Source organism: Petaurus breviceps, unplaced genomic scaffold, assembly GCF_028583685.1.
Source record: "Petaurus breviceps papuanus isolate PSGF00001 unplaced genomic scaffold, PetGlider_PUasm1.0 37, whole genome shotgun sequence".
NCBI classification, from domain to species: Eukaryota; Metazoa; Chordata; class Mammalia; order Diprotodontia; family Petauridae; genus Petaurus; species Petaurus breviceps.
In genome coordinates this window covers 44,846,448-44,869,512 of record NW_027186296.1, presented here as the reverse complement: position 1 = coordinate 44,869,512, position 23,065 = coordinate 44,846,448, and the positions used below count along the sequence as shown (strand labels likewise).

The following is a 23,065-nucleotide window of genomic DNA, read 5'->3' as shown; positions in this document are numbered from 1 at the left end:
CATGCTGAAAGAAACTAACCTTTGCCAGGGCAACCATCAATTTGCGGAAGTCACCAGATGTGTCCGAAATAATGTCCTTCTCCAACTCTGTCTTGTACACTTGAAAAGAAAGTCAATAGGTTTTTACATTTCCAGCCTCCTTACCTACCCTCCTACCAGCCCCTGCTGTTCTGGCTTGTGTCAAGGCTTTGACATGTCTGACTTAACCTGAACAATGAACATACCATGTACATTAGCATCCCCAAATCAATACCTAATTATTAAGAAAGAAGCCTTTTATACTCTTGGAGTCAGAACTGGTTTGTCACTTTTAGTAACAAAGGACTGATGGTTGAGTTTGAGATCAACAAGCTTACTTCTAAACAGCCAAACTTGAATTATCTGTGGCGTGGAAAACTAGAGAGCTTTAGCAAGTGAAATTTTCATGTGCCACAAAAAAATTATTTCATCCTCCCCACCAAATCTTTTTCCCCCTAGCAATTGGGGTTAAGTGACTGGTCCAGGGTCAAACAGTAGTGTCTGAGACCAGATTTGAACTCAGGTCCCTCCTGCAGACCTCTCTACCAATGCAGGCTGGCTCTTTCTCTACAATTTTTGTTGTTGCTCTCATTTAGTTGTTCCAAGCATTCCATGCACTGTACTACCTAGCTTCCCCTCTATAACTTATATTCTTAGAATTTTGCTTAAAGTACTGCTGAGAAGTTAAGTATTTGTTCATGGAACCACTGTGTATCAAAAGCAAAACCTGAACCCTGTTCTTTCTGGTTGTGAGGCCAATTTCCACTCTGCCCTGCTGCCTCTGATACAGCTACTAATAACGATGAAAAATTAATTAATTTTTGTTTTATCTGCTTTCCCTTCTGTCTACCCTCAAGACATTCAGAAAAATGCCCAAAAGTCAAGAAATGAGGCAGAAGAAAATGCTTGGATAATTTTAAAAACAAAACTAGTAACATTTTGAAAAATTTCTCTCCAGCATAACCAAAGGCATGGACCATTCATCAAAACTTCATTGCAGCCATCTTACTGTCCCATTCTTCCATTATGTATTCGGGAAAATTGGGCTGAAAGGGTTTAACATAATTACAGACACAGAGAGCTCACTTACTTTCTCTGTAGACTTTGTTAATTTCATAGAGCTCCTGGTTTGTCCGTGAGCAGATTATCTCAATGAGGGAATCTTCATCAGTACCCAGGCCCTGTAACAACAGATCAAAATTAGGGAGGAGTGGTATTGAGAAACCATAAAGGTCTAAGTGCTTGTAATCATATAGTCACTTCTGTCTCCTTTGGTATCCATACTCGTGAATCACATGGCTTTGATATGAGAAACCTGCACTAGCTCCATTATCTCCCCTCCCCATTCTTTTTTTTCTCTTTCCAAGAGAGAATCTAGACGGTCTTCCTTAGATACTCATGTTCTTCTTCATTCCTTAAAAAGTGACTGTTTTTCAGTCATTTTAAGCAAAAGAAATACAGGTGATGTTATGGTATCACCTACAGCCAGCCTGTTAGATTCAAATAAACCTTTATGCTAGGAAAAGGTATATGACAAAACAAGCTTTAAAATGAAAACTTGGATGAATGTTAAAAATGTTATACTTGCATTGCCTCTTCCCCTTAATTATTATGCACTCTTCAGGCATTTTAGAGGAGCAAAAAGAAATAATGAAGTGTCAAATAAAGCCAGACACTAACATTTTATTAAGGAGTAAGAATTGGAGAGAAGATGTATTCAAATTTAATACATACACTTTTGATTTAGCCAGACTGGTTGAAAGGACATGATGAAACATGTATTTCAAAGCCTGCTTTGTGATCAAAGTCAAGATTTAATAATCAGGTCCTTGAATACTTGCCATTCTGTGAAGCTAAAGTAAAACTGAATATAGAAATATTGCTTTGAACTACACAGAATGAGTACTGTTGAAAATGTAAATCAATTATAAGGTGTTAATACAATAAGAAAATTACTTATCCACATGAAAAGAGTGTCAGCTATTAATTAAACTCTATTAGAGTTCAGCTGCCCCCCAGATATGCTCAAGTACCATGTGCTAAGCCTTGGGCAACTGGTCAATGGTTAATTTTAAATTTTGAACTTAATCTGTTTCACCAGCTAACACCTCTGCCTACAGGATTTCTGGATGTCTTATTAAGGCTCTGACATTCAGTAAAGCAAAAACTTCCTCCCTAAAATTCTGTGCCAACTGAAAGGGCACCATGTAAACAACCATTTATCTTTCACAAAACATCCCTACTTCTACACAAATGAATAGTGGAAAATGAGGATCAAGGGGCTGATGATATAGATTTGGATAGTATCTTTTTCATTTTCAAGGCTGATGGAAATGTGGACTGAAACAATGAAATCCTTTACCACTGTCAGTTTGCTCAGTCTTACGGCTGAGAGAAAAGCAAGGACCTTACAAGGTACTTGTTTGTCTCTATTATTTGAACTTAACCTGTGCAGTCTCTGAACTCTCAAGGTTGAATGGTTTCTGGAACATCAATAGAGCTTATATGTCTTGGGTTAACTCGGAATACTTCAAAAACTAAATAAAAACTCGGGTTTTTCATGAGGCTGCCCACGATTCCTCCTGCGGGGGCAATGTTGACAGTGACATGCTGGGGATACTGTTGCTTCCAGAAGGCAAAGTGGACTGTTCTTAAAGGTAATTCAGCCAACATCATCATTTCAAATTTCAGAGTTTCCAGTGTGGTGCCCAACACAACAACAAAAGAAAGAGCTGGAAAGGGGTCAAAGACTTTTCACTCAGTGCTTCTTTTCATTGGCCTTCAATGTCTTGAGAGATTATAAAAATGACAAGACAACTCTAATAAGTCCCGAGTCCTGTTTCAATCACTGGTGTCTAGTTCCCAACCCCAGATAAGTATGAGTATCAGCAAAATGAATTCATGATGAAAAGATTTAGCATGAATCTGCTGAATGTGCTGATGGTAAGAAAAACCCTCCATAAGGCTAAATCTTATGTTCCTCTGTGTTTTTCCTGGCTCAAATTTCAGGGATGATATTTATCAAGAAGGGATCATTAAATCTTGATGAAATTTCACTCCTTTAAGTCATTTTGATGAATCTTAGACTAATTAGAAAATGTAGGGAGAAGGGAGTGTCTAGAGGGAAAAAGAAAGAGGAGAAAGAGAAGGGGGAAAAAGGGTGAAAGAGATAAAGGTAGAAAAACAAGAAGAGAGGGACAGAGGAGAGAGAAAACAAAAGGAGAGAAAGCAAGAGAAGGGAGGGGGACGGAAAGAGTGAAAGGGAGAAAAACAGGAAAAAGGGGAGGGAAAGTAGGAGGGTGATACATGAGCTGAGTTTCAGCATGATAAGGGAAAATGAATTTAATAATTAGATATTTATAGTGGACTTGATGTTTTAGGTTTTAGTCCCCAAGAAATACACCTTCCCTCAGCATGCTGACTCACACTCTAGTTTACTCTCCAGAGAAAAGGACTGAACTGTGGCACTGGTCATAGCTCTGCTGAAAGGCCTGCAGGTTGGTCTCTTGGCAATCCAGGAATATTAAAAGCCCAACAAAAGCAGTGGAGCACAGAATAAAACGAGAAATGTGCTTTTTCTTGAATTGTACAAGTTATATCTACACAGAGCAGCAGAGGGCACCATTTGATTATCCAAAAACCTTGTGGCTGGCTAGACCCTATGGTAGCACCATTTATACACTAAATGTGTGTGTGACACACACACATATGCGGATATAAATAGATATTATGTAGATATATTTTTCATTTAATGTAAGTTATGACTTTTAGTACAATTCCTAGCCAAACTTCTAATAATTATTTAGCAATAGACACCAAAAAGTAGTATGAGTTGCATGATGATGATACAATAAACAACTAACATTTATATAAAGTTTACTATGTGCCAGGCACCGTGCTAATAAGCACTTTACAATTACTATCTCATTTGATAAGATACCTATAATAAATCTTATGTAAAATTATGTCAGAAATTTACAAAAATTTTGTTTGACCTCTCAAGAAAAAAAAAATCAAATAGATAATTCAAACAATGGTGCACCCATGACCTGAAATCCCTAGCCACAGAAGTGCCAGTGTCTCCCTGCTGCCCCTATGTTAAAGTAAAAATTATTTTCTTTGGCATTTAAGACTCTTCTCCAGTGTTACTGCCTGTTACTTTCCACATATTCCCAAGTTTAAACCAAACTGGCCTATTTGCTGTTATTCATACGTAACATTTCATCTCCTGTCTCCGTGACTTCACCCAAGCTGTACCCCATCCCTGGCTTTGCTCCCTCCTGACTTTCACCTCTTAAAAAACTAGAAGTTCCTTCAAACTCTGTTCAAGTGGTACCTCTTCCATGTGTGCTTCCTCAATCTCACCACATGCCTGTGTGCTAACACCCTTTCCCTAGTAAATATTTTGTACTTACTCTGTTTTCATCTGTATTTTCCTATCTATGTTGTTCCCCCCTAGCAGAATATAAATTCCTAGTGGCAAGAGACTATTTCTCCTTGGTCTTTGTATCTCAGGAACATAACACAATGCCTGCCGCTTAATAAATGTTGAATGAATGAATGAATGTAGAAGAATTCTTATTCCCATTCTGTTCCTAGGCTATTTTGTCAAATAGAAGGTAATCCTGGTCAAGTTAACTATCCTCTCTAGGCCTCAGTTTCCTCTTGAAAATGTGGGGTTCCAGACAGATTCTCTAGTTCTAACAATCTACATTCTAATATTTGTTTCACTAGCAGGGAACTGGGGGTGGTGAATCTATGAAATACTAAGGCAGAATTTTTTAGCCTCAGAGAGGACCTCCTATGTGTTTAACTTTTACTTAAAAATCACAAAACATTTTTCAAAGGAGGAAGTGTAATCAAGGAAGTAGTTTTCCAAATGGTACAGCAATTGCCCAGGTGCCAAGCAGTAGCAGCTGGTAACTGACTTCTCAGCATCATGAAATTTCTTTAGAGTTTAAAAAAAGGAATTGAAATATTTTTGGTTCAAATCCCAGGCCCTATATCTTCAGTTCATTCAAGAAAAAAAAAGGTTCTAAATGGGAATATTCAACAAAACTGAAAATCACCTAATTATACTAAAGAAGAAAAAAAAGTAATTCCCAATATTAATGGTAGACTTCTGATTTGGATTAAATCTGATTGTTTACCTTCATTGAGGCTTTCAGCTCTGAAGCATCATATTGAGCAGGTGTCTTCAAAAGGCCCAAAATCACTGTCTCCAGGTGGCCAGATAAGGCAGATTTCAGTGCTGATGAAAGTTCCTTTTGGGGTAGAAGAGAAGAGAAAATTATGGTGAACTTAGAGTTAATAGTTAGCATGGCTTTTCAAACTTATGATTAAAAGAATGGTAAGATGAATTCATTTTTAAGGCAGATTATTATCTCCAGATGAAACACACAAACATTTGTTATATCATTTCTATTCTGAGGTGTCATGGCTGGAAATATCTATTTCCACTTCCCTTCAACACAGCTAGATGCTAAAAACCCAAAGATCTGACAGACCCTTCTTTCAAAGTCTCCTCAAAATCCAAGAGGGAAGACATAAAGAGAAGTAGAGTAAGCAGAGTGCTGTGTTTCCCTCCTTGTCAATAAAAAGATGTGGAAATTTTATTTCATTCTTGAAAGCCGTAGTAACATCAATAAAGTCTCATGGCTTTCTGAGGTTCAAACACCTTTGCTAATCAGGAGGCTTAATTATTAGATGAGAGAATCACTACATAATGCAGGTTCCTACTCCAGGTCTATGATCCTATGACACTTTTTGGCCAGGAGACTAAAATATTTGTCAGTGGACCTTTTTGCTGAGACCCTGTTCTTCCTGAAGATTAAAGAAAATACAATAAAGTCCATTTCACATTCTTTGATGCCTCATATGGGGAGTCTTAGCTGTATCTCCAGAGATGATACTGGCATCAGCCCAGGTGCCTGACACCACTCATTCAGTTAAGCCAGCCTAGAACCACACAGCTATGCTAGAGGGCATCAGATGTCAACCCATGCTTTTCACCTTCTAGGTCCAAAAGTCAGCAAATGCAGTTTTGCCTTGAAAGCACATCCAGCTGTGGGTATCCACTGCCAACAACCGCCTAATAAGAAGAGAATCAACCTCAGGAAACTCTTGCCTCTGCATTAACTGGGGAATTACAGATTGGAGTTCCCAGAAATGGAGAGCAATCCCTCACTCTGCTATAAGCACACAAGGACAATGGCTAAAGATGCCTTTTTATAGACTGGGTCTCAAGGATAAACTTAATTGCAGAGGAAAGTTATTTCTGGTACACAGTTTAGAGTAGCAAGTGAAGACAATGGTGTTGCCACCATCCAACAAAAAACTTTAACGAAGTTCCCTTCTTTAAATGAGTCTCTCCCTTCCTCTTCCTTCCTTTCTTCTCTCCTGCCTGTGTCTTAGTCCTACCAAAAAGACTCAACAGACCACTTAGAAATTACTTTGTCCCACTGTAATCTGGTCAAATCCATTCATTTTACAGAGGCTCCTCTACACATCCAGAAGTGTTATGGCCAGATTTCCAATCAGACAAATTAGGAGAATTCTGAAGAAAGCTTTTCCTAGTGATTTGTCCAAGGTCACACAGATAGAGGCAGAAACTAGGATTTGAACCTGGGTTCTCTGACTCCAAATGAGTGTTCTTTCAATGGTACCACATGCAAATCAGTCAAAAATGAGGAGCAAATTATCGTTGTTTTAAAGATTATTTTTTGCTTTCTAACACTACACTCTTAATTGGCATAGTCTCCTCTGGGGAATAATATAACTGAGATGTAGGCAATATTTTCCCTCGAGTGTGTTCTCATACTGTCCTCCCCTGTTGTTGAACACCACTGTCTACCCTTCTAGTACTACAGATATATTTATTAATCCTGTCACCTTTACATGAAAAGGACAGAGATGCACTGCCTCTCTCGCAGAAGTATCTCTACATTGTAGGATCTTTTTTTTTCCTCTTGGTTTGATACCAATTTCATATACTATGGTTTCGTTCCCTCCAGAAATTGTTTCAAAGTGTTTGTTATCCTTTTCATCAGAGATGAAAAGTTTCCTCAGCAAAGAGAAAAGGGGTTGAAAGGGGGAGGGAGACAGACTTAAAGCTGTCTCTGTAGCAGTAAACAACTACTCAGAGGTATCTAAAAGACTGGTAAATAATCCTGCCATGATCAAGGAGGTCTGCCCACCCCAGTACTAAGAGAAACTAAGAATCAATATAACTATATGTGTTGCTAAAAGCAAGCTGTCCCTATACACAGTGACATCTATGAGGTCAATGAGCACATTCAATTGTTTATAGGGATGAGGGGATTCCACAAGAGGGTCTCTCAGCTCTAGATCTGTGACCCCATGGGTGCCTTCCTCCATGCAGGACTGGGCAAAGCTGCTCTCTTCATTCATCCAGTTGTCTGATTGGAAATTTAGATCTACAGTTCTCTATGTGCACACCAAGAAAGGAATACAGATTAAGATGGCATGTTCCAGAATAACATTCCAAAGGTGACAGTCTAAGAAAGCAACTACAAGGACATTTTCTGAAGAGAGAGGTTCTCTCCTTTAGCTGAGACACAGCTCTACTGGTTCACAGATCCTCTCAGGGAGTCAGAAAAAGAAAACATGCACCCAGACTCTACCAGGGCAGAATAATAAAAGCCCAGCTCCAGAAGGAATTATAATGCATAGAGGATGAAGGAAGACAGCTCCCTGATTTATACCATTTCAACTACTCCAGGAGGAGGGAGTGTTATCATTACTTGGCTACTTCCCAAAGGTATCTTACAGTCATATCAGCCGAAGTCTTTCCTCAACCCCACAGGGCCCCAGACACCCAATTTCCCTTGCATTCAAGCACAGGTTCCTTTGCTTCATTTAGACCACTGTTAGAAGTGAAAGCCTGCCTGGGAGAAGTCAAGGGTGAGTGGCAGGAAACTGCACTTACTACCCTGCCAAAGAATAAATCAGGTACTTTAAATAACAAGAAGTTAAAAATAAAAACTGCCAACACTACAATGAAGTAAAAGGTGAATAAACACTTGGTTGTTCCAAAACCACAGACAAAAATAAACAAAACACCTTAACCAGTGGCATATATATATCCTGTGGATCTCTTCCCTGTTAAAAGCACCCTGGTCGATCAATTGGCTAGCTCTGTAGGCAGCTTAATGGAAAACTTACAAATAACCCAGTAGGTCTTTAAATGCCATTTTGAGGTATTGATGCTCAGTAAGATAGCATGGTACTGGGAAGAACATTGGCTTTGGAATCTAAAGTCCTGGGGTCAAATCTTAATTCTGTCATTTATTGCCTATATACCCCTGAATGTCACTTAACCTCTTTAGGTCTTGGTTTCCTTATATGTAAAATAAAATAGACTTGAAGGACTCTAAGGTCCCTTTCTGCCCTAAAACCTACCATATAATTCTGTATATAAGCAAGATAATACTAAATTCTAGTCTCCCAAGCAAAAATTTATAAGCCCTTTCTCCCCAAGCACTAGAAATTCTTTTTTCATGTACTCTAATTAGGAGGGAAAGAGAGTTCCCACTGGCATACCCTCAAAGTGCTTTATGATCTGCTTAGAGGGTTCCAATAGCAAAAAAGAAGGAATACCACATACCTCCAAGTGCAGCTGCCTTGGACAAACTACAGTTTGACAACAATCTCATGCGACTCCTTGGTTTGAAACTTTGAGGGAGACCCAAAACTCTTCTCAAGAAAAGTAATCCCATGCCACCCACGCTCCTAGAATAAGACCAACCTGTACACACAAAATCTTTAGTACCTTTTTGGTCCTTCTCTGATAAGCGAAGGCAATGTCCTGCCTCTGTTCATTGCTGCGATTTGTCAAAATGTTGACAATGGTAACTTCATCCACCCCTGTGGAAACACAAGTTGGAAAAGATCATTGCACTGGTTGTCTCATCCAGAGAATTTCAAATTGAGCTTTTCTAATGAAAATGTCATTGTTTGGTTCCTTGAAACACCAAGACATCAATATTTGTTCCTTATCTTACAAGTACTTCCTCCAATCCACACCCTTTTTATTCCCATCTTTTCAGATAGCCTCAAAACTCACATCTAAAGACACATTTTAATTGCTCATGGGGAGAAACATTTTACGCATAAATTGCTTTTTGGAATCAACAGTAGGCAGTGAATTTGTGAGGCTCCAGCAGTCGGATGGAACAAGAAAGATGCAGTGGCATTTTAAATGAAGATTCCCAAATTACCACTTAACAGTGAGATTAATAGAACAGTAGCTGCAAGCTGAATTAATGGAGACAATTATTTATATTTATTACAGGTTTATAGCTATACAAGCAGCTAGGTATAATTTCTACAATTATAGCAACTGTTATGACAAATGAGTCTTAGATTCGATATGGCAGTTGTATTTTAATAGCATAATTGATTATTAAAATCACACTTAGTGAAGACTAAATTGTTTTGTGAGGGAAATAAATGTTCTACTGCTTTTAATCTTCAATAGGCAATTTTAATAATCAATTTTATAACTTTATTAAAAAGAATAAGTGCTTTAATCTAAATTAAATCTAAATTGGGAGTTTTGAAGTGCCACCAAAATATTTTAGTACCTATTTTAATTGGAACATATGTATTTACAAAGATAAGCAATGCCTCCTAGCATCCGAGAGCTTCCAACTTTATATAATGAGAATGCCACCAAGATACCATTAACTTTTAAGAACACATGCACTCAAGAGTTCAGAAAGTAAAAGACCTCTCCTGGCTGAATATGGACTTGCTTCATAAAAGGGGGGGAGGGGAGGGGAAAGACAAAGAATCTTTGCCATGACTCTCCCTGCCTGTCAGGCAGGTGTGCAAAAAGGATGTCAAGTGGCACATACCTACCTAAAACAAGATCTAACTCAAAACAGTTTTCTCCAAAGGAAAACCAATGATACTTTTTTTTTTTGCTTTTTGGAGGGGGGAAGGTAGGGCAATTGGGGTTAAATGACTTGCCCAAGGTCGCACACAACTAGCAAGTGTTAGGTGTCTGAGGTGGGATTTGAACTCAGATCCTCCTGACTCCAGGGTCGGTGCTCTATTCACTGCACCACCAATGATACTTCTTTAAAAAATAAAAGAAACCCATTAGTTGGGATTTTATTTCAAGAGTCACAGAGTCAAGAGAAAGTACAATGTGATCTTTAAAATAAACTATAAAGTTCACAAGGAACAAAAATAGGATGAAAGGGTGTATAAAAATGGCACAGTAACATTTCAGACTAAATTTCATAAAAGGATTCATCAGAACACTACATCATGGCATTGTTTTTATTGTAGTGTCTCCAATTAGCTCTTATTTTTTAAAGACTTTTAAAACTGCATCTTTGTACTTCTCTGGTCTTGGAGTAGTGGGGAGACTCGGTATGAAATGTTCTATGTGCTGTCGTACACTGTCACTGGGTTCATTTTGCTTAGCTCTTTTTGCTTTTGTTCAAAGGGAGGGGGTTAGGGTTAGAAAGTTAAATTCCTATGAGGGTAAAACCAAAAAGCATCAATAAAAGTTGTTGGGAAACTCAAGGGATTGTGGAACTGAATCTTGTAAACTAAAAGTAAACAAATTAATAAAAACAAAAAAATAAAAAATAAAAGTTGTTGGGGATTTGCAAAAAAAAAATCTTATCTGCAAGGATGCTGTTATAGACTACTTTCTGGTGAGTACTGAATTAAGTGTACCTAAATTATAAAAGGAAGTTCACTGGAATAAGAATTCCAGGTTGGATTCATGCTCTTTAGTTCAACTAAAACTCTTCCTCAAGGCAAAAAAAAAGAAAAAAAAAAGGAGGGGGGGGGAGCCTGAACCCAGCCAGAGGACTACACATGTCAAGAACATTCACTTATACAGTTCTTCCCCATCCCTCTCACCACCCAAGAAGTTGAAGCAGGCAGTTCACACACATGGCTAGCCAGGGGTAGGTCTTTGGAAGTTCAAACATGAGAAAGTCACCAAGTGCCATTACTCAAGGCTGTTTCTGTAGACTGCACTTTCTACAATAGTCTGTCAGGGAAGAAGGGCAGCCTTTGCCTGAATCTCTCCAGCTGAGCAATGAGGCCTAAAAGGAAGGATTCACAGCTGAACTAATTCTCCCAGTTGCAGTCCATAGTAAGTAACAAGCACTTCCCATTTTCAGAAATGGGGACTGATCCAGACCTTACTTTTTCCCCTCTAGCTTCTCACTACTGATCAATGGTCAGAATTCAATATCTCAGTGGGTCAACCTACTAAAATACCATCCAAGGTTCATCAGCAACAACTATAGCCTGAAACAACCTAAATGCATTTCCCTTAAATTATTTACCAAGCAAACTGCCTGCTGAGAAGCAGCTTCTGACACACTGGGACAGTTTACAAAGGAACAATATGATCCATTACCTAAATGCTAATGTCACTGATTACAAAGACAATTAAATAGAGTCTATTTCTGCAAGAAGAAGCTCCCAGGGCACTTGGCCTTGCATCAGCTTTTTCTCAAGCATGTTCATTGTCTGCATGTTTTAAATTGAACTGGAATGAAAAAAAAAAAGAAATGGAGTACCAGACTGCTAAGTCTGATTCATTTAGAGACTCATTCTTTCATAAGAAGAGCCGAATATGCACATGGCGGCCTGTGCAACATAGTCATCTTATCTTCAGTGACCTGCTGCTGCTTTTCCACTTGCCATCCATAATTTGTGAGGCAGTTTATTCCTGTGGAAAATTGTTCAGAACAGGTTGAAGCTGTAAGGGTCTTCTGGTGGCTCATCATTCCAGTCCAGGATGTAGCTGAAGAATGCAAGATGGAATGAATATACTTTTTTTTTTTCCTACAGATGATCATGTTCATTGTCAACAGTGCTGAGTGAGGGCAGAGTTAATGGTGGATACTGGGAGGAGCTTCTACCTAGACATGGTCCCTAACCATCTAATTCCTAATGTGCATGGAACTAGAAAATGTAGGTGTAAAATTACCGAACTGTAGAGCTGGAATGACAAGAATACGGCTTTATACAGGACGTAGATTTAGAGATGTCAAAGGCCAACTGGTCCAACACTCTCATATAACAGTAGAGAATGTGACGTTCCAAAAAGTGTAAGGGACATGGCCAAGGTCACTTAAATCAATTAGCACAATGGAAAAAAACACTGCGTCAGGAGTCAGAGAACCTGGGTTTCAATCTTTCCCCTAATGCCATCTTTGTGATCTTAAGCAATTCCTTTTATTTGTCTGTGCTTCTGGTTCATCTTCAGCAAATGAGTAAGTTAGACTAGATCAAATGATATGTTTGTAAAGTGCTTACTTAGCATGTTGCCTGGTATACAGTAGGTGCTTAATAAATGTTCATTTCCTTCCTTCCTAGGTGGCCTTGGAGGTGTAGATCTATTATGCTACAATCTATATAACAGACTTTAGATTCCAACTTAAAGTATCTAACTTCAACTCCAGTCAATGTTCTTTCTATCACTACATGCTGATTCTAGAGAAGGGACAGCTTGTTAGAGTAGGCCAAGTGCTGGGCTTAGAGAGTACGAATCCAATCTCTGAAATTTCTTAGCCAGTACTTGTTCAAGCAAGTCACTTAACCACTATATACTTCAAGCAATTCCCTCCAACTTCTCTAACTAGGTCATAGCTAGGTTGAATCTATCTACGTTGGAGAATGTTATCACATTGATAAAATCATGAACTGATGCAACACTTTAATTTTCCCAACAAGTATGTGTCAACAGGTAGTGCATGTGTGTATTATTGTCCCCATTTAATAGAAAAGAAAAATGAGGCTCAGATAAGAAAAAAGACTTGACCTTATGAATCACTTTGACTTTCATTTCCTAACAATTCAAGTTCCAATCCAAAGGAATTGCTTCAATTTTCAGTCAGGGTCAGAATAGTATCTTGCTGTACCAATATGACATGGTTATTTCCGGAGTTTATTAGAATTGGGGGAAGAAAAAGAGGCTAAACAAAAGATGGCTGGCTGACTTCATATACAATCATTTGGAAATTCAGAGCAATGCTTTTTGTAGCAGCAAAGAACTAAAAACAAGGTAGATACCCATTGATGAGGGAATGACTGAAAAAAACATAGTACATGAATGTAATAAAATATGAAAAAAATGAATTTGGAGAATTTGAGAAGCATCAGAAGATATATGAATTGATACAGAGTGAAGTAAAGAGAATTAGAAAAACAATCTACACAATGAGAACAATATAAATGGAAAACAAGCTAACAAATAAACAAAAACCCATGAATATAATTGTGAAGACTGAGCTTATCCCCTAGAAGAGTGGAAAAAAATGTCTCTCCCTCTCTCCCTTCTTTGCAGAGGTAGGGATTGCAAGGGTGCAGGACACTACATTACTGTCAGACTTCAATGACATGTTGGTTTTGCTGAACTTTTTCCTCCTCTATCTTTTTTATTCTTTGTTACAATAGATGGTCACTCAGGAAGAGAGAGAGAGAGGGATATATTTGGAAATTAAGGTGATATAAAAACAAAAGATACCAATAAAATCAATTTAAGAATATACACCCACATTCACTTAGAATCCATTTTTCATTTGGTTCTCTTGGGCATAAATTCCTAGTACAGACATTCCAAGCAACTGCTTGAATTTTCTTCTTTTACTAGAAAGAGACTTAGTAATGGCATATTCAAAAAGATATGGCATTAAGATCAATGTAAATTTTGTAAGCCAAATATAATTTTTGAATCTCTTGCAGTTAGTGTTCTTGTTTTTTTTATACATATATAGTTTAGTTTGTTTTGTTTTATTTGCCATCTTAAAGCAAAATATAGATGGAGTTCTTAAAAGTTTTTTTTTCTCTTTAAGCTGAAACATTCAATTTTTAACTCAACACTATCTTTCAGGGTTTCAAAAGCCTGGAATCAGATTCCCTTATACAACATTTTGTCTCTCACTTCTGCAGTGCCCAAATGCTCCCCTTCACCTCCACCCCTCAAGAGGCACCTCCTACATAGGGCCTTGCTCAATCCCCTCAGTCATCACCTTGCCTCTCCAACCCCACTCCACTCTTAACCAGCCTCAGACTTTTTCAGCAGTAAAGAAGAACTTGAGTTTAAATTCTTGGGCTGTTTTTTTTTTCCCACAACATAATACCAATCCCACAAAATTAGCCTGCTGGTGTTTTCTGTTCAGCTTTGTGGATGGAAATCCCAAACTGGATCCTAGTCTGGCATTTTATGGAAAATGTGTGTCTATTTTCTGTGGCAAAGAACCAGCAGGACATTCTGAACAGGATACTGACTCACATCTCCTGAGATATATTGACGATACAACGAAAATGGATCTCGTGTCTGTTCTCTAAAGAGTCCAGGAAGCACTTGGAGGTGGGGGAGCAGCACATACTATGAGGCAAAAAAAAAGCCTGGCCAAAATCCTGTACTCAGAATCTCTCTTTATCTAGATAGCAGGACAGTGATGGTTTACAGTTTGATCTGTATCAGGAATTTGCAAAGTATAATCTTTACACCAAGATGAGTAAGCAGTGATCAAAAAATATATGGGGGTGTATGTGTAGATTTTGGGGGTAGTGATGCTCCCTGCTTCTCTCCTAGGATATCTCTTACAATTAAAATGTGCTAATTCACTAAATGGGTAAATCAACTTTTAATCCATCAATCAGCAAGCATTTATTAGGCATGTACTATACACAAAGAAAATAAGACAGCCCCTCCCCTCGAGGTGCTTATATTCTATAGGGAAAGACATGTACATACATGGGTAACTACAAGACACACACAGAGTAGAGAGAAAATAACTCTGGAAAGGAAGGTGCTAGGGAGGAGGGAGATATGTTTGAGTTAAGCCCCTGGGATTCTAAGAGGCAGAGGTTCATGGAGAGTAAGTGAGTACCCAGGATAGCCAGTACAAGGCACTGTAAGGGAAATGAAGGTACTGTGTGAAGAAGATGCAAGTCATCGTGGCAAAAACTGTGAAATGGAGAAATAGGTAAGAATGTTTCGGTTTAAACCCAGGGATGCCAAAAACTGTTGTAGTGCAGCTTCCACCTAAAAACTGTTGTGGTTTCATGATGTGTTGTGGTGGAACCGTCTCAAAGAATTCAGAGTCAGACAACCTCTAATCCAAGTATAGGCATTTATTCAGATTGACGCCTCTCATGAAGCGGGCTAAATTCTAAGAGGAACCAGCGACTTCAGAGAAAGCAAGATGGATTTTTATAGGGTAAAGGTGCAATTACATAACAGAAATCATGACTATTAAAAAGGTAGGAGGGGTTTGTTAAGGGATTAGGTGATGGAGGAGGGGTCCCACCTATGGTTCAGTGGTTAAACATCTGGTCATGCTGCCCTCCAACTGGCTAGCTGTTGTGATCCTCTCTAGTCAAGATAGTTAGGTACTGTGGTCCTGTCTTGGGTTAGATGGATGATGTGATTGTGATTGAATACAAGAACACACCTGTTTCTGGGGGAATAGGTCTGGGGACAGTGGCCAGGATCCCATCATGACATCATGAACATGCCTCTGTTCTGTGAGAACTAAGAGTTCAGGGACACACCTGTTGTTCCAGTGAGCAGTGAGGCATACACAAAGAAGTCAGAACCTTGGCTGGGGGTGGGAGATTGGAAGGTAGGTACAGTGGGCCTATTGCTAAGTGGAGCCTATAATGAAATTAGGATATCGGGGCGGGGGGCAGCTTTATCAGGATTCCATCAAAAAGACTGAACAGAAAAAGAGGGGCCAGGTTGTATAAAGCTCTAACTGACCAGCAGAGATGTTTATATTTATATATATATATATATATATATATATGTATCTGGGAAGGTCTCTTAATCTTTTAGTGCTCTAGGCAACTTTAAGACTATAAGCTTCCAAAATGGTGCTGACCAACATTGGTAGAGGGAGTTTTTCTCCTCCAAAAGTTTCTTATATCAGTGAAATCACAGGTCCAGTCAAGAGATAGGATTAGTTATGCCTCTCAGTAACAGGCCTGCTCAATCTTTGACTGAGGAGCAGTTTATGGCTGTCTGCCCCATGCCACATGCCAAAGGATTTCAGGTGGCCCACGAAAACATCCTTTGTATGTAGAGGAAATCCTGCACCCCAGAGCCATAAGCTTGCCTTCCACAGGTTGTACAGGCCTACATTGGAGTATATTAAGTAGGGGAGAGGGATGATTAGATTCTACACTTTAGAAAACTCACTTTGGCAGCAGGAAGGGATTTGAGGCAATGAGACGAATGATGTTTTTTCTCTTGGACAACAACTGAAAGAATGTCTAATGGAAATGAAAGCATGAGGCTATATGGTGACAATCGCCAAAGAAATTAAGAAGTCAGCTGAGTAGCAGAGATGAGAAACATTCATAATTTTATTGATAACTTAGGGTGAGAAAAGGTCTCTTCTCTAAAGAAGACTGCTATGACTAAAATAAGTTGTATTCTTTTGAAAATTAGGCAGTTTATTATCTATATTGTATGAATTTAGGGAGTACTGCAAGGCCATATCTGCCCCAATCCCCAATAATATCTTTATTGGTCTACTATGGCCTCATCTTCTCAAACCACTTGGTCTGAAATTCCCATTCAGAATCACTTCAGAAGATTAGATAAAGTTGGATAACTATCTCCTAAAGACAACTGTTAAAACATTTCTGTAACCTGGGAGAGGGAAAAAGAAGGCATCTAGTCTTTTCCCATTAGAATATACTATAATTATCAGATCAGCCAGGCCAGGTGACACTTTGGAAAATATACATCAAACAAGTAACAAAGCAGGGAAGTCCCCAAAAAGCAGGTTGAAAAAGGCGAAATTTAGAAGATGAGTATCAGGGATGGGGGGTGGGGAGCTTCAAGAGGTGGTTTGGCCTGAAAGGCTTCTGCTTTACCCATATTACTTAATTTGACCCCCTAAACAGTTCCCTAAGGTAGATGCTATAGATATCTTTATTTCTGTTTTATGGATAAGGAGGCTAAGACTAAATGACTTGCCCATCCATGATCCAGAAGCTATGAAATGCCTCAGGCAGGATTTGAAGATGGGTCTTTCCTGACATCCAGTCCAAGGCTTTATCCACAATGCCATGCTATTTCTAAACATACTTTTAAAATAGAGCTCCTAGAAGACCATAAAGCATCAACAGTAACTTGATAGGGGCAGCCAGGTAGCACAGCAAGTAAGAGCACCAGCTCCAGTGTCAGGATGACCTGGAGATCGAATCCCAGGCTCAGACACTTAGCACCCACCCAGAAACACCTGGCCATGTAACCTTAAGCAAGTTACTTAACCCCAATTGCTTAAAAAAAAAAACAGTAATTGATGTTCACTCATAAATCAAAATAAATAAAATGGCAAAGGTGATTCTGACCAGAAACAGGGTACATTCACCACTTACCATCCTGATAAACCTACGACCCAGATTTAAGAGGAAATCAAAATTTTAAATGGTGAAAGAGGAATCAACATACACCCTCCGGATTCAAATTTGTCTCTTAATTGTTGGCAGGGAGGCTGTTTCTTGTAGTCCTATCAACTAGGACAACAAATAATGGCCATCTTACCTGGGAAGTGCTACCACTAGGGTTTCAGATGTGAAAAAAGATAAAAAGTTTACCAAGCAGTCTAGGAAAGAATGATGTTAAAACTGAGACCTACAACTAAAAAGGCATTTTGGATTCCCTCACCCATCCATGTTAGCATATTTGGCCCAGTGCCTTGGCATTCGGAATTGTCACGTAGACAATGAATATAATCACACATGAAATCTGTACTCCTAGTGAAAAGGTGGCCATGATTCATGGTTCTCTTCTCTTATTCCTGGCTGTCGATATAAGATGAGAACTCTAAAGTAACCATAATACAATGGGGCATGTTCTCAGCAACTGGGTTCCAACCCACTCCCTTCCATTAGCAGAGCAACTAAGAGGGAGACTATCCTTGTTAAAGCTCTAGGCTTCAAGCCAGTGGGCGGAAAGAGATTTTTCTTGTTGACATTCTAATCAAACCTTGGTTAACTTTTTCAGACAGGTTGGTTCCTGCTCTTCCCATGGTATACCATCAATCGGAAATAATCCTACATCAAGTTATGTCTTTTTTCTGGCTTAGTTATTATTATTATTCATTTTTTTAAAAAATAAAGTTATTTCAAGGCACCCTGTTCAATTTGAAATATCTCTATGTCCAGATACTATGCTAACAATATGCATAATAACTGCTTTTAGGTTAAAAGTGAGTTTTGGTCATTTAGGGTATTGCTTTGATTGGTTCCATTTTTAAAGTACTCACAAAAAGAAAAAGAAAAAAAACACAAGATAAGCACAGAAACTCATCCCAGTTATTCTATACTCATGCTCATAAAGAACATCGGCTGATTTTTGCATCCTTTCCGGAGAGCACAAATCCTGCTAAAATCAAAACTGGCAATAATAGGACCACTCATTATCCTAGCATTCCAGAAAGAAACTAAAGCTGTACTCATTTATTGGCACTTAAAGTAACTCCGGGGTTGTGTTGCCGCTAATTACAATCTATTTTGTGTAGTCTAGATTCATCCTTTACTCATTTAGCTGACTTTCCTTTCTAGTTTTTTCGACCCATATGGTAAACCATCCACAGCTGTGTTGTATCCTGCATAGTATATATTTAACCCCAGGCCAATTTAGACCGTGAAACTCCTACAGCTTTAAGCCTAAGGAGCCTCTTGTTAATTAGACAATAATAATACTTCTGCAAGGCTTTACTCTATTTCTAAGTAGATAAATTAAGGCTAGGAGCAGTACAGTTTTTCTAAAGGAGAGAACATATGCATTACTATCTAGCTTTTCCAATAAAGCTGTTTTAAGTACCATAAACATCAAGAAAAAAAAATTAGGCCCCCGGAACTGGAAACCAAATAGCAAAGACTGAATTCCTTTCTACAAAAAAGGGTTTCAACTCTCTGAGTGGGCCACTGAGATTCAGGTTCATCTTTCTATGGCTGCCCAATCAGCTGTAACACCAATACAGGTGTATTCACTCACCTAGGTCTCACCTGCAAGCTCCAAGTCATTCATTCTCCAGATTTGGTTTGGCTCTAGGCAATCCACAATTAAAGAGGTAAAAGGATCAACCACAGTTATTTCCTAATTAAGTACCAATTATTCAAATCTCAGACTCTTCCAAGTAGGTAAGGGAAGTCAAGAAGTCCAGGGCTGTATAAAGGGTAGGAGAAATGGGTAGTATGATGTTATGTGGCTGCTTTTCAACTCAAAACAAGCTGGCTTTGGCACAGCAGCTTCCTCTCTGAGGGTGAAGAAAAATCACCCAATCCTGTTATTTAGAATAGGAGCTTTTATTTGACTGGAAAAGGATATCCTCTAAGTTTTTTATTAAAGAATTGAGAAGATATCACTTGGGTCCCTAGTGCTTCTGCTTTGAAATGGGAATTCCTCAACCTTGCATCTTTGAGGCCTAGAATACACTCCCTCCTCACTGGTCCCTCAGGAATTCTTATATTCCTTCAAGAGCCAGCCAAAGGAGTGCCAACTCTTGACAATCTTAACCAGCTATATAATTAGTCATGCATTCCCTTCTCCTCATCATGCTATCTCTTCTTCCACCAGTTGTGATTCCCCCTGAGGGAGCTAGGTGAATGATTAGCTCTGGGCTTGGAGTCAAGAAGACCTGAGTTTTCAAATTCACCTCCAGACATACCTTGGGCAAGTCACTTAATCTGTGTACCTCAGTTTCCTCATCTATAATATGGGAATAATAATAGCATCTACCTCCATTATTGTGCAAATGAAATGAGATCATATTTGTAAAGAGCTGTGCAAACCTGCAGTTATTATTATGCTGGATGCTACCAGAAGACCAGATAGTACACCATGCCCCCATGCCAAAGAGACTAGTGCCCTAAAATTGGGAGGAGGGCAGTGCTGGGGAGGAATAAGCAAGTAAAAGCGCAGAATCTGTTCCCAGAGAGACTTACAGGAAAAAAGTTTTCAGAAGAAGGTTATGACTTGAAACCAATCATTTTTCAAATTGGCTATATAGGAGGGCATGCACGAGTTAAAAGAAGAGAGACTAGTGTTGGAAAGAAAAACTGAAAAGCTTTTTAAGACGATGAGCTAATGATTTTAGAGAGGACAGGAAAGAAACTTCATAGTTAAATATTTATGACAACTGGGATTTGCATTTAAAAATACTGTTTAACAAACACCAAAAAACCACTCTGGGCTGTGTTGCGTTTTAAGAGTCTGGGGGCTTTATTGTTCATCTATATTTCATCAATGTAGGAAATTTCCAGGGTTGAAGCTCCCATCACCAGAGGTAGGTCAATTAGCAGCTATTGTTACTTACAGTCTTGGAGGATTGATTGGAGCATTGAAAGGGTTAGTGCTTTACCCAGGATCACAAAGCTATATGTGTCAGAGGCAGGACTGGACCCTATAGTTTCCTGGTTATCAACTATGCCAGCTTGCCTCAACTAAGAATATTATGGATTGTTTTCACGTGTGATTGGGAGATAAAATTTTATTTTTAAAGAATATTATGACTAATATAGAAATGTTTCACATAATTGCATATATATTACTTACATAAAATTGCTTACCATTTTAAGAAGAGGTGAGGAAGAAAAATTTAGAACTTAAAACTTTTAAAAAATAAATGATAAAAATGTATTTACATATAATTTAAAACAATATTAAAAATGAAGATATAAAAACAGATAAAGTATTATCAGATGTTTGGGAGAGATACAAGGGTAAAATCTAGGCAGTATAAAAATAAAAGATCAATAAAATCTATTTTTTTAAAAGAGTATTGCATAAACTTAGGAAACAAAATTTTCTAGTCTTAATCACGTGAAAATCTGAAACTTTGCAAAAATGTTCATTCTAGTTTTAGACTTTGGCTATATTTCCCACAGGGGGCAAAAAAAAGACAAACAAGTTATTATGAGACTCCAAACAGGTCTCACTAACTTTGTAAACATGTTACACTTAAAAAATCTTTCTTCTAGGCATTTTGTTTGTTTCTATAGCACCTGGGACTTTCCATAAGGGAGTTTCATAAGAGTGTCACTGACATCATCTCAGGTTTCTGGATGAAATAAATCTTACAAGAGAGGAGTGTTCTGCTTACCTTGTGCCCTGCTGAGGCACTTAATCCATTTAATTTGGAGGATAATCTCTCTGTGCCTATATACTCTCCCTTCTACCAAGTTAAAGATCTTTTAGGGCAGGGACTATGTATTATGTATCTTCCCCATCCTTGCAGAGTAGGGCTGTATTTTTTTTTTCTTCTTTCTGCACCAGAGTTAAGTTTCTATCCAAGTAAGGAGTTCCCTGTGACGACCACTTGGTGAGCATATATTATAGTAGAGATTACTTTCACGGATAGACTAGAATGGATGGCCACTGAGGTTTCTTCCAGTTCTTAAATTTTTAATTCTGTGAACTCCCTCTACCAAGGCAGGTTAGCAACTGCTCTGAAACAAACCGAAACTAAGTCTTACAGAGTTGCTTGAGAAATTGAGTCACTCAATCAGAGATAGGTCCAAGGTCAACTCTATCCACTATACCAGACTGCTTCTCAAACAGCATATAGTAGATGCTTAATGTTCTTGAATGAACAGAACATTTTATAGGAAAACTGATTTTGCAGGTTAATGTTTTAAAAACAATTCCTTTCTACAAAGTATTGGAGCCCCTAACTAGAAGCGGTGGAAAGCCCTGGTGGCTGAATCTTCAAGAGAAAGTAGTGCCTGCAGCTGAATTTGAGAAGTTTCAGCTGTCCTCACAATCATCACCAAAAGATAGTTTAGGCTTAGACTGCTGAAGGTTCTTTCGGATTACAAAAAGCAGGTAGGGAACGAGAGCTGCTTTGGAATAAGGCTAAAGTTCTTAGTCCAGAGTCTAGCTATCCAGACTTTCTATGAGGAAGAACCTTTGATTATTTCCCATTAATTCCAACTGGGTAAGAAAAGGTACCATGAGAATTTCTGTGCTGACTAGAGTGGTTTTATGAAATCTTCACATTCCAATGCACTAAAAGGTTTCCCATGCAGGGATAAAAGGAGGCTTTGTTCCAGGCTTACTGAAAGCTGTGTGTCTTTTGGATGAGTTAACTGTTAGACGCTGAGCATGTTTCTACAATGGCATGTTGGCAAACCACAGGGCTCCAGGCACACCCAGGTCCTGGAGTGGGGATGGGGGGTGGGGAGGGGGCTGGGTGTGTACAGTTTCAGGAAAGCAGGCCACACCCTTTCTTTGTTTCTCACAGAACGAGAACTAGCCGTTAGGAGAGTTATGAGACAAGCCTTCTGGAATCTGGTTCAATTTCCTCATCAGTTTCTAAGGACATATGCCCTGCCCAAATTTACATGAGCAGGATTGGGGGTGGGGGGTGAGGGGTGAGGGAGAGGGCCATGTTTTAAAGCATCAAAAAATCAAAACTTAAAGCCTCATTTAAACATTTTGGCAGCTCACTTAGACAGCAAAGGGATGCAGGGGAGAGAGTGCTAGATTCGAAGTCAAAAAGACCAGAGTTAGAATCCGGCCTCAAAAACTTCCCAAGCATGATGATACTGACTAAATCACTTCCCCTCTTTGATTCTCAGTTTGTGAAATGTTTCCTCATCTGTAACTTGAGGGGTCTTGACTTCATTAGCGATCCTATGAATTTATTATTTTCTGAAGCAGAGAAAGCCCCAACCCTCACCCCAAATCAACAGAGTAACAGAACATCATTTTGAGAAGAGGGTCAGTGCCTATGGGGATAATACAGAAAGTGAGAGATTAGAGATTCCCTGCATGACTCAGGCTTTCTCAGTACCCACCGTACCCTCAAGACTGGAAAAAGCTCCCCTGAAGGAGGGGGCTGAGACCAGCCATCTCTTCATTTCCCACTACTACAATCCTATGGACTTCCTGTGTACCTCCCACCCCACTTTTCATCTTCCCTTTGTGGGTTGTTCCCCCCCCACCTCCATTTGACTATAAGTTTCTTGAGGGCAGGGTTGTTTATTTTTTTTCATATGTGGATTCCCAGTACTTGGCAAA

General features: G+C 38.9%; 1 protein-coding gene across 1 annotated transcript in view; it reads right to left on the bottom strand.

The window, feature by feature from the left end:
• ANXA2 (annexin A2) overlaps window positions 1-23,065 on the bottom strand; it is a 56,152-nt gene that overhangs the window by 10,397 nt on the left and 22,690 nt on the right. The window contains exons 4-7 of the mRNA XM_069098396.1: window positions 8,810-8,904; window positions 5,169-5,282; window positions 1,109-1,199; window positions 20-99 (exon numbers count right to left, since the gene is read on the bottom strand). Of these exons, the coding sequence (XP_068954497.1) occupies window positions 20-99; window positions 1,109-1,199; window positions 5,169-5,282; window positions 8,810-8,904 (380 nt within the window). The remainder of the gene's footprint in view (window positions 1-19; window positions 100-1,108; window positions 1,200-5,168; window positions 5,283-8,809; window positions 8,905-23,065) is intronic.